This window comes from Hyperoodon ampullatus (genome assembly GCF_949752795.1).
Source record: "Hyperoodon ampullatus genome assembly, chromosome: 12".
Classification (NCBI taxonomy): Eukaryota; Metazoa; Chordata; class Mammalia; order Artiodactyla; family Ziphiidae; genus Hyperoodon; species Hyperoodon ampullatus.
Genome location: NC_136925.1, coordinates 23,599,789 through 23,612,401, shown reverse-complemented (window position 1 = coordinate 23,612,401; position 12,613 = coordinate 23,599,789). Strand labels below are relative to the sequence as shown.

Sequence of the window (12,613 nt, the reverse complement as noted above, 5' to 3'; positions counted from 1 at the left end):
AAACAGGTATAGTAAAATGTTAATGATAGCATCTTGGTGGTAAGTATATAGGTGTTTACTGTAAAATTCTTTCCACTTTTCTGTATGTTTGATATTTTTCTTAACAAAATTTGGGGGGAAAAATCAAGCATAACAGCATCATGGCTGTAGTGATTAGTCCCTTATCAGCAGGATTCTAGTCCTAAACTGAAGGTATAGAAAACAGATCTTGCACTCCAGGGAAAGTGAGGACTGGCAAAACCTATTCATTCATTCAGCTAGAACATATAACAAATATTTCTTGAATTCCCACTTGGTAGCATCCATTGTATTAAGATCAAAGTGTTAAAAAGAGAAATTAGATATGACCTGCAGAGTGAAAGGACAAGGTTAAGAGGTGACCATCCTAGTTTGGGAATTTGAGTAAAAAAATGACAGGTAAAAATGGTTATCCCACTGATTTAATATGCTTCTATTTGGTTACTAGTGCACTAAGCATCACTTCACATGTAGAAATAAAGCTCTGATTTCTCACTTGGACAACTGAGTAGATGATGGAATCCTTCATGGAGACACAAAATGCACACGGAAGAATATATCTGTGGTGGGTAATAACTTCTGAATTCACTTTTGGAATCTTGAAGTTTGGGTGCTTATGTTACATCTAAATAGAGATGCCCAATAGGTCTGGAATTCAGGAAAAATTTGAACAGTGGGAGAAATGGGGAGTTATCATCACAAAAGTGGTCAAGACCCTGGGTAAGATCATCCAGAGATTGTGCTGTGAGAAGAAATTATTCTTTCTTTCATTCTCTTACCCGTTCACCAAACTACCATTGAGTGTTACTAAAACTACAAAAAAATGACAGAATGTTTTCCAGGAGTTCATAACTTCTTAATTGCCAAATTCAATGACCTATTTGCAATCCCAAATGAGTTAAACTTACTTCTGTGCAGCATTTATTTGGTTGGCTATTTCTTAACTGAAAAGCTCTCCTACAGTGATATTCTGATCACCATTCCCCCACTTTTTTGCCTATTCCTTTTCGGTCTCATACTGAGACTTAGAATTTGACATTCCCAGGGTTTCATCCTTGGTCCTTAAACCTTCATCTCTAACTCCAATTTTCCCAGTTAGGCTTTAGGTCAAACTGACTAAAGTTTAACAGCTAGTTTAAAACTAAAAATTGTGTTGATAGTATTGATACAACACCGGCATTACTTTCCGCCTTATAGATATTCGGACTTAGGTTCTACTAGCCTGTGAGAATCGTAATTGTTTTACTCTGAGCCTATTTTCTCACGTCCTGAAAATGGCAACAAAAATATTTAACTTGCAAGGCTACTGTTAATGATTAAACTATAAATGTAAAGCATCCAGCACAGTGTTCTGCACTCCGACACGTAGCATTAACACACCCCATAAATACAGATGAACGACAAATTATGCCAAATTATAAGTATCTACCTTACCTAATATTAACTTCTGTTCGTGAGGCTACATAGTGTTAATCAGGTTACATGCGCTGGCTCGCTGTGTATTATTTTCTTTAGAATCTCTCATAGCATCAGGGACTGCCTCAAAGTAACAGTAGCAACCGCTTCCTTCCAAACACATTGAGGGAGACACATTTTCCAAGGCTTTTTAAGAAATAGTTCAGTTTACCTTAGGGGTGAAACTGAAAAGTAAGCTTCGTCACAAAAACTCAAGCCAACACTACCGTCCGTCTGCAGGCCTCTGAGGGAAGAGGGAGCGGGGTCACAACATAGTTCACGAAGCAGAGTACAAACCGAAGGTTTTATCTTTCCCGCTGGTTCCTAGTGGACCAACCATACTGATAGTCCATCCTGCTCTGCGTCACTTCCGTTCGCGCGTTTTAATTACGTCACGCGCCAGCTCTCGCGGTATCTTCCGGTTGCTGAGGCCCTTTAACAAAGATCTCGCGAAATTTGTCCAACGGGTCCAAGCTAGCCTCTCACCCTCCCCCACCCCACCCCCCAACCCGTCTTTCCTTTCTTAGTCTCTGTCACCAAACTCTCTCCTGCCCTCCCTTGAGCTCACCGCCCACCTCTGGTTTCCGATTTTAGGCCGGAACCGGAAGTTTGGTGGGCGGGGCCCGGCGGAGGAAAACGCAGCGGAGCCGGAGCCGGGACTCGGCTGTGGCCGCAGCCCCTGTCCCCGCCACGGACCGCCGTGGCTCCAGGTTGAAGGTCGGTCCGGAGGCGGGTGGGCGCGGGTCTCCCCCGGACTGTCCGGGCCGCAACCTTCCCTGGCCCCCCGGGTTCCGCAAGGGATCATGTCTACAGCCTCCGCCGCTTCTTCGTCCTCCTCGTCTTCCGCCGGTGAGATGATCGAAGCCCCCTCCCAAGTCCTCAACTTTGAAGAGATCGACTACAAGGAGATCGAGGTGGAAGAGGTAAGCGAGGCCCGGCACCGAGCCTCCGGCCCCGGCCCCGGCCCATCCAGGTCTCTTCCTGGTCCCGACACTTAAGGCGCCTCCTTGACCCCTCTGTTTCGCGGGGTCCACCCGGGTGTCCCCACACTCCACGGGGACCGGGTGTAAAGGGGACTCTCCGCGTTCACCTGCTCCGGTGTAGCTCTCTTTTTTCCTCACTTCGGCACTCTTGAGTTTGAATTTGATATTCCGGTGCCTGGATTTGGGTCATCTCAAACAGAGAAGGATGAACTGGTGCGGTCGTGTGGTTCACCAGTTCTCGAACCTGTTCAGTAGTAAAACTCATCAAAGACCATGGCCGTTTTGGAGTTTTGGTTCTCTAAGGCATAGTGTTGTTAAGGGCCAAGGATTTTGTTGTGTTCGACTTCCAGCTCAGCGTCTGGCGCCCAGTGGGTGTTCTATGGATGCTTGATAAATTAATACATCCCCAGGTCTAACACAGTTTCTCCCCGAGTACGGAATGGTTCTCAGCTTAGCCGATTCCATAGAGCAGTAGTCGTAATACTAAATGTTTTGCCTTCAATTAGACTACTTTAGGTTAATTTCACCTTTAGTACTGTAGACTGCTATACGATGAAAAGATGTTTCAAGTAGCATATTCTGAAGAGATAACTAATGATTTCAGTGACAACCAGAATATATCAGACCAAAAATCGCTGTTAGAAAACCCGAATCCATTCTTTATTCTGCAATAAATTAAATTATTTTAGAGCAAAGTAATAATGTGCCTTTAATACACTGCTTCTTTCCAAATTCACAGAGATTGGTTGTAAAGTCCACAAAATTTAGAAAAGTAAAATCTGTATATATGTAAAGATACACTTTAGAAAGTGTTAAAACTTTGGTTGAAAATTGTATCTATTATTTACCATTTGTTTATCATTTTTAAAATGTACTAAGCACCTTACATTACATACACCAAAAAGAACCCTGTATGTCCTATATTACAGACTCTCAATTATCTCTACTTTAAAAATTCAAAATTATTTTTAGGTGGTGGCAAGCTAAAAGTAGTGAGATAATTATCCTTCAACAAATAATTTTTTTCTATGCATGTTTTGGAAGAATAATGGATTCTTTAATCATATTTTTACTTGAATAAAATAACATTAAAGGTCACTGAAAACAACCTCATTTTACAAGATAGTGTAAGTGGGAAGAGCAAAGCCTTTGGAAGGAGTTAGATGAAGGTTCAGTATATCAGCTATGCCACTTATTAGCTGTATGATTTGGAGCAAGTCTCCTGACTAACCTTGTTGAGCTTTCATTTCCTTAACTATAAAATAGGGATAATAATTTCTATTTCACTTTATTTGTATAACAGATTTTATTAGGTAATACATGCAAAACACCCAACACTGCCTGACACACATTACTAGAAAACTGAGTTACAGAGAGGAACAGTGACCTACCTGCTTTAAGGTCACATGGCTAAAAGAAGGACCCATAGTTTGGAAAGAGGGGGGAATTTGTGTGTGTGTGTGTGTGTGTTCTATTGAGGCTATGATAAATTCCTTTTTAAGAATTAGATAGTTGATCCAGCTTTCATGGCTAACATTCTTTCTTTTTTAAGAATGAAAATTTGGTGAGTCAGTATAAAAGAATTACAGTTTTTAAATAAGCATTTATGTCTGCTCTGTGGTGAACTGCTATGCTTGTAGACTACAGATTGTCATATAATAATAACTTGTACTTCACGGTCTTCCAAATGCTTTCACAGACTTACATCATTTGGTTTTTACCACCTTAGTTTTCCCACACTACTTTCTAAAGCATTTTACATTCTTGGTTACTAAGGTGTCATTTATCTTTTTACTGCTCTTCCTCCGAAGCCACTTAACTTCTGACTGAGGTTCTGTTTCCAAAGACCCTTCCTTCAGTTTAGATGACGTTTCAACTTTTCTTTGGTATTTTTAGGACATTCTTGAGGAGTAAATTTTTGTTTGTAGCTGAAGTTTTCTAATGTCAGGCAGTCATCTAATTTTATTCTTCTCACTTTTTTATTACACAGTTTAATTTCATGTTAAAGATTGAATTTAGACTTTTCTAATGTTAAAACCGTTACATAATTTTCATCATATTCTTTATTTTCACATTAAAACAGTGTTATATAATCTAGGGTGCACGGCACTCAGTAACTATTTCTTAACTTAGATTCTGCTTCTAGCTTAAAATCATGAATAAGAGAACAGAGAAAGGTGACTAAAAACAAAAAGTATTTTATGTTGCTTTCAGTATTTTATGTGGTACCAGTATATTGCATATAAATAAAGAAAATCATATTCTATTTCTCAAATAAGTGTAAATCAATCAGCATTATATCGATTCAGTTGGAAACTATGTAAGAAAAATACTCCAACCATAGGCCAAATATGCACTCATTTCGTAGGTGCATATTTTTAAGGCATCAGCTGATTTTACACCTTACATTTCTAATATCTCTACTATCATGACTCAGTAATATCAGCGTGGAACTTCCTAAATTCAATTCTGATATCAAATTATGTCAGGTCTCAGCATCAGAAACCTATGTAGGTACTTTTTTTTTTTAAAGTCATTTAGCTTTTGTCATTGTGGATCTGAGTGTAGAGACTGTTGGAATAAATTGTGAGGTATGCACATTGTGGACTAGCTTGCAAGAAGTGGTGAAGGCAGTGTGGTGTGGTAAAAAAGTGTACCCAGTAGGCTGGGTATTTAGAAAATGTCGATGCCATACGGATTTTGCCATAATGTGTTTCATTAACTTTGAGCAGGTCACCTTATTTTTCTGGGCCTCTGATTTCTCATGTAAAATAAGAGATTGAACAAGATCATTTAAGGTCTCTACCAGTTCTAAAATGAAAACACATTATTGTTTGCAGTATTTATGCTGTGTTTCCACAGTAAGCTTTAAGGACAGTGATCATGATCTCTTGTGGACTGTAGTTTGTGACTAACGAATCCTGGTTAAATAGGGCAAATGATACCCCCATTTTACAGATATTGACAAATGGTCATAGAGTTTGATTTGCCAGAAGCCTCGTGTCTAAGTAAATAGTAGAGCCAGGAAATGAATTTGCAGTTTCTCACTCCTGAGTCATTTGCTCTTTCCATTTGGATTTACGGGGTCACTTTGGTTCTTTCTGAAGTACTCTGTAACCAAACCTTATTGTAAGAATGGGGAAACAAAATACTGATTTCCTTTATAATAGTTGGTCTTGAGCATTTAATGAACAGTGTCTTCTGTGGATAATATTGCTAAGATTATGGAAGATGAACAGAAGGATCCTAGGATTCTCTCCTTAAAAACTTTGACTTACTGTGAGACTAGATTTTCAGGACCACAAATTTAAAACTATGAATGTAATGTAAATTGAGCACTTAACCCATAATTTGAAAATAGAGTTTATCACAGAAGGCTCCATTGAGTGGGAAAGATTTTGAAACTACATTTTGAATCAAGTAAGCACCAGAGATTGGGAAAGATACTAAGATGAATTTTCTTTGCAATTGTTCCTCTGCCTCGAATGCTCTTTCCCCCAGAACTTCAAATGGCAGACTCCTTCTCACCATTCAAGTCCCACTTCAAATGCTACTTCCTTAGAGAAGCCTTCCCTGAGCAACCTAGATCTTTGTCATTTTTGTTATCCTTCATGGCACTTACCAGTAACCAAAATTATATATCCGCCCAGCAAAGTTTAACCTGTCTTATTCCGACTTGTAACTCCAATGCCTAGCATCTAAAGGTTTTCTATAAATAGTTGCTGAGTGAGTAAATGAAGTTACCACAGCATAATCATGAGAATTTTAGTGTCCATCTGGTTCTCTTATATGGTCTGGTTCTTTTATGTGATATAACCAGAGGTTAAGATAAGTTAAAGTAGCATTCACACTAGATAAGTTAAAGTAGCACTTACACTAAAAATGAAATCTGATTCTCTTTGCAAATGTTGATTCCATTACAATCCATTATACCTAGCAAATACTTTGGTTTAGCCAGGGGTAAAAGACGCTGCAAAGAGTGAGGTGCTGAGAGTAAGCCATGTATTGATGGGCCTTTACTAAAATGCTAAAAAGACCGTATTTAGTATGGTTGGTTTTTAAAGGGGAGACCCACAGTGTTGATGTCAAGAATAGCATATGGGCAAGGCACATATAATCATTGCAGCATTTATATCTTCTTAAGCTTCATTATGGAGACATGCAAAGATTTTGTTTTAAAGGGAAATACAGGAAGAACTTTGGTAGTGATGTACATTTTGTAATTTTACGTTAAAGTATATGGGCAACTGAAAACAGAGAATACCTAACTTAGAGTGGCCTGAATAAACTGATTCTATAGATTTGTTAGTCAGTATTAATATTATGAACATCTAAAATTTATTAATAAGCTCTTCCATGTGAAGCTTAGTAATTATTGTTCAGTAGAAATCTGTAATTGTTATCTCAGTTAAGAGGTAGCCACAGCGGTAACTTTTATATTGTGCATGTGTAGCTTAAAGATGACGTGGGCATATTATTTGAAAGAAGGGCCTATTAAACAGGTTGGATGTCTTATGGCTGGTTTTAAAAGACTGCATGAAAAAGTCAAAAGAAAGTTTGCATAATCAAAGCTTTACTTTTTTTTTTTTTTTTTTTTTTTTTTTTTTAATTAATTAATTTATTTTTGCTGTGTTGGGTCTTCATCTCTGTGCAAGGGCTTTCTCCAGCTGTGGCAAGTGGGGGCCACTCTTCATCGCGGTGCGCGGGCCTCTCACTGTCGCGGTCTCTCTTGTTGCCGAGCACAGGCTCCAGACGCGCAGGCTCAGTAGCTGTGGCTCACGGGCCCAGTTGCTCCGCGGCATGTGGGATCTTCCCAGACCAGGGCTCGAACCCGTGTCCCCTGCATCAGCAGGCGGACTCTCAACCACTGCGCCACCAGGGAAGCCCAAAGCTTTACTTTTATGTTATCAAGTCTGTCTTGTCAGCAGATGGCAGTTCTACTCTGCCACAGTTTATTAATAGATATTGAAGTTCTGAAATAGTTGGAGGCTCCAAATTCTAACTAATAAATGTTAAGATCTATGCTTGTTCTGTCATGTTCCAAATTTCTAGCCAGAGTAGTGGCAGCACAGCCAGGGTCCATTCACATAGACCACAGAACAGGGCCAAAGCAAACTGACAGCTACAGTCACTGAACTATAAATAATGTGAATTGGGCACAATTAAGAGTTATTTCATAGTAAATTAAGAGCACACATGCTTTTCCATGTAGTTTTAGTTTAGGTGGTTTTTTGTTTTTAAAAACCTGACTTGAATAAAGGAATGGAGTAGTCTTCCGTCTTAAAGAAATTAGTTTTTAAAGGAGTTGCTTTCTTTAAACACATACACCAATTTCTGATTTTGGTTTTTGTGCCTTTTAATACTAATTGCATGGAAATATTCTATAATCATCTCTCTTATTCTTCTGTACTTTTTATTAAGAAACTAAATTTAAATCTGCTTTATTACATGAGACTGAAGTTGTGGACCCAAAACCGTAAGGGCTAAACCATAGGGGGAGAGCTACATATAATAAGAGAATTAATCTGAGAACATTTTAATTTAGAAAACATTCATAAATTCAGAAGGAAATATTTCTAAATTGATTTCCCTTTTAAAACCAAAGTTCTCTTTGCGTTCCTCTGTTCTTCTGTTTTTACAGCTGAGGGATTGTGAAAAATATCTGAAATATTTATTTCTGGGTTCACCATTTTGGATGGATGTGTGTGTTGGAGGGGATACTTGTAATTTGGATGTGGACCATTTTTTACACTCTTGGTGAAAACTGATCTTTGGGGAAAGCTGTCAGTTCAAACTAATTGTTAATGATAATATGTCAAAGAACCTTACTAAGATATGAATGCAATCCAAAAAGCATATTTGATTGTGAACTTGAATTAGAAATTTGGTAGTAAGTAAAAAGTGACTTCCTTTCAGTGTTTTGTGGTTTGAATATTAGTTTTTTCATTGTTTACCTCAGTTGCCATTGTGTCGCAGTTTGCCATCTGTGCCACTCTTTTCTCTTGATCTACCATGTGTCAGGAAAAACATTAGGTTGCTCACAAGAATTCTCCTTTTCCTTTCTTCCTGCCCAAGATGTCATGTCCATATTATTTATGGAAAACTTCATCAAGAGAGGGCTCTCTGGTCTATGTCATGGTTTCCAGTGAAGTGTCCTGTCTCACTGTTAATTATGGTTTTAATATAACCTAATACAGTAATTCTCAAATATCACAATCACCTGAAGGGCTTGTTCAAACACAGATTTCTGGGCCCGACTCTCAGACTCAGTAATTCTGGGTGGGAACCTGAGAATTACATCTTCTCAAATTTCCAGGCAATGCAGATGCTTCCGGCCCAGAGACCACACTTAGAGAGCCATTGGCTTAATGCTTTTGCTGTTTTTATGTCTGCTTTCTTCTTGAAACTCTCTTTTTTTGGCTTCTTGTGGCACTTTCCGGGTTTGCCTGCTACCTTATTGACTGCTGAATCTCAGTTTTTTCTGGTTCCTTCTCCTCTGTGCTCTAAATGTCGAAGTGCTTCAAAGCTCAGTTCTGGGACCCCAATATTTACATGTTATTTTTTGGTCACAGCACCCAGTTGATTGACCAGAAGTACCAACTAAATGCTGATGACTCTCCCAAGTTTTCATCTCCTGCCTGACTTCTCCCTGACTCATGTTTCCACTTCTTTCTTGATATCTCCGCTCGGATATCTAATAGGCATCTTAAGCTTTATATGACTAAATCAGAACTCTGTGCTGTTAAAAGAAAGAAAGAAAATCTGCTTGCTCCAGTGTTTCTTATCCTTCATTAAACTGGTGCTGAGTCTAGACGTTATCCTTGATTCATCTCTTTTCCTGTCCACCTGTCCTGCCTGCATGCAGATCATCAGCAAGCTCTTTTGACTTTACCTCTAAAACCTATCCCAGATCTGCCCATTTTTCTGCACTACCGTCAACCTTGTCCTCAAAGCTCTTCTCTCTTGCTTGGGCTGCTTTTACAGCCTCTACCTGGTCTCTCTTTGTATATACGCTAGCTTCCCTACAATCCATTCTTCACACTAGAGCCAGAATGATTTTTTTTTAATGAAAATTCATGTCACATTCCTCCTTAAATTCCTCTAATTGCTTCCCATTACTTAGACTGAAATCCAAACTCCTTTTCATGGCGCCAAGAGCCGTTCAGGATCCAGAGTCTGCCTGTATCTCCAGCTTTATCTTTTTTTTTTTAACATCTTTATTGGAGTATAATTGCTTTACAATGGTGTGTTAGTTTCTGCTTTATAACAAAGTGAATCAGTTATACATATACATATGTCCCCATATCTCTTCCCTCTTGCGTCTCCCTCCCTCCCACCCTCCCTATCCCACCGCTCTAGGTGGTCACAAAGCACCGAGCTGATCTCCCTGTGCTATGCGGCTGCTTCCCACTAGCTGTCTATTTTACGTTTGGTAGTGTATATATGTCCTTGCTATCTCCACCTTTATCTTGCATCACTCTTCCCTTTTCCCACTCTGCTCCGCTCACACCAAACACTCCAAGTATTCCTCTAGGTCACCACTAAAGTATCACCTTTCTCAGTGAGGCCTTGCAGGACTATCCTGTTTAAAACTGGGGTGGGGGTAGTGAACGCACATGTACACACACACACACACACAATTATGCTGCTTTTCTTCTTAGTGCACTTATTAGTTTCTAAAATATATCTTTTTTTTTTTTAATAAATCTTGATTCCTCTTTATGTGTCTCCCTCCACGAGAATATAAGTAGTTAGAGCAAGGATTTTGGTTTGGTTTGTTCCCTTCTTTATCTGGAATTCATAGGATAATGCCTAGTCTATAGATGGGGTTCAAATATTGTTGAATAGGAAATGAGGGGTTTTTTTTTTCCCCTTTAGGGCCTTTACATTAGTTGTTTCTTCTTCTTTGCTTGGTTCCATGTGTCATTCAAATATCAAGTTAGTAACCTCCTTAGATGGCATTTCATACTATGCAGCCATAAGTTTCACCAGTCTCTTTGTCACATTATTCAATTTTTTGGTTTTCTACACAGCATTTATTTTACAAGCTGATATTTTTCTTATTCATCTTTTTGTCTATTGACTGTCTTTTCTTTCCTCTCCCCACCCCCCTTAAATTGAAAGTACATTCCTCATAGATCAGGGCCTTTGTCTTATTTACAGCTGTATCTCTTGTATCCCAGATGGTAGCTGGATATAGTAGACATTCAAGAAATATTGGTTTAAGGAGTAAAGAAATGAAGTTCATCATTCTCTTGGCATTAGCCTCACTTCACCCCTCAAAAGCAGGAGATCTTACCCATTTTTCCCTGCTTGCTGACTAGGCCTTCCCCTTTGGCTTTCATTGATCCTCTGAAATTCAGCTGAGCTCTGCGTTTAGCTCCCTGTATTTGATCTGTCTACCATCCAACAGCCTCCTTCCTGCAGTCAGAAGACTCTTCAGTTTTCAGTTACCTTGTTTTTCTCTTGGCAAGAGTTTTTCTGTATCATTTCCCTGTACTGTCGGGGCTGAGAGAACCTGGGTAGGGCCTCCCTCTGACTGTCTCCCTTGCCACACTTACTCATTTGCAGCTTCCCATGTTGGCAAAGCGTATCCTGTGAGGCTGCTTCCTCCTGGGGATCTCAGTGAGAAGTTGGGAGGGAGGGGGCGCGGGAATAGGTCTTTCCTGCCCTTGAAGCCCTAAGTCTGTCTTGAAAGCCGCCATCATGGACTCTCACCTTTGGCTCTCTTCAGCCGGAAGTGTCTTTTTAAAAAATCTCAATGCTGTTGTTTTGTCTTGAATTTATTTCTCTACCTCATTTTCATCCCACAAAGGCAGGAATCAATTGTTTTTATATTTTTTTCTTTCACTCCTAATATTTATGCCATTTGAAAAAATGAGAAGTCACAGTTTGATTCTGTGATATGGTGATTTATAAGAAATAGGTACTTGGTCATTCAAATGATCAAAATATATTTCTCATATATATATTTGGTCTTTGTCTACAGTTCCTGGCTCACAGCTCCCCAAACACTCTGATTTTCATAAGTAAAGAGAGGAATAAAGATGTCTCAAGGTTAATTTTGGACCACACCTAAGGATGGGGCTGGTTGCCAGGAGAACCAAGGATGTGATTAGAGGGTTGGAACTTTCAGTCCCACCGCTCTGACCCCTGGGGAGAGGAGAAGGGCTGGAGGTTGAATCATTCATGGCCCTGTAATAAAGCTCCATATAAACCCAGAAGGACAGGGTTCAGAGAGCTTCCAGGTTGGTGAACACGTGAGGATTGGGGGAAAGTGGGGCACAGAGAGGGCATGGAAGCTCCGTGCCCTTTCCGCTTACCTTGCCCCGCTGTTCCTGAGTTATATCCTTGTGTAGTAAACTGGTAATCTAGTAAATAAAGTGTTCGAGTTCTGTGAACCACTTGAGCAAATTAATCAAACCCAAGGGAGGGGGTCATTGGTACCTCCAGTCTATAGCCGGTTGATGAGAAGCACAGGTGATAGATAACCTGGCTTGTGACTGGCCTCTCAAGGGGGAGGGGTTGCACCCTGGTAGAACTGAGCCCTTAACCTGTGGGATCTGATGCTCTCTCCAGGTGGATAATGTCAGAATTGAGCTGAATGGTAGGATGTCCAGCTGGTATCTGAGAATTGCTTGGGAGTGTGGGGAAACCCCCCTCCACACATTGGAGCTGGTGATCAGAGTCATTAGATACACAGAAATATAATTCGTGAAGCATTGACTCTGTGCCTCTAACCTTTGAATTCACAGCAGTTATTTTTTCTATCATGTATTTCAGTTTATGTGTACAACCTTGGGCATCTTGGACTTACTTTATTATCATTTTAGATCTGTTGTTTCACCATACATGTGAAATATAATATGGCCCTAATGTGAGTGGAGGCTTCTTAAGTACATGGGCTCTCATCTTACATGAATATGCCTGTTTGTATTTCAGACAGTTCAAAAAATTGCTTTCCTAAACAAAAGGGAGGAAGCTTATCATGTCCTTGCTTGCCCACATTTTTTTACCATAGTTTTACGTTGCAAACTCAGAGTCAGCCATCATCTCAGCTCTAGGTGGCATTTGTGCATCATAATTAGTCATGCACACCTTACACAGTTTTTACAACAGATGTATGATCCACAAATGCAATGTTTGGAATCCCTGCA

General features: G+C 39.7%; 1 protein-coding gene across 4 annotated transcripts in view; it reads left to right on the top strand.

Annotated features, from left to right (window-relative positions):
• Positions 1 to 2,276: 2,276 nt before the first annotated feature.
• MAP3K7 (mitogen-activated protein kinase kinase kinase 7) overlaps positions 2,277 to 12,613 on the top strand; it is a gene marked incomplete at both ends in the record, with an annotated part of 66,746 nt that continues 56,409 nt past the window's right edge. For all 4 annotated transcript variants that reach the window (XM_079716810.1, XM_079716809.1, XM_079716812.1 and 1 more), the window contains one exon: positions 2,277 to 2,396. In XM_079716810.1, the coding sequence (XP_079572936.1) occupies positions 2,277 to 2,396 (120 nt within the window). The remainder of the gene's footprint in view (positions 2,397 to 12,613) is intronic.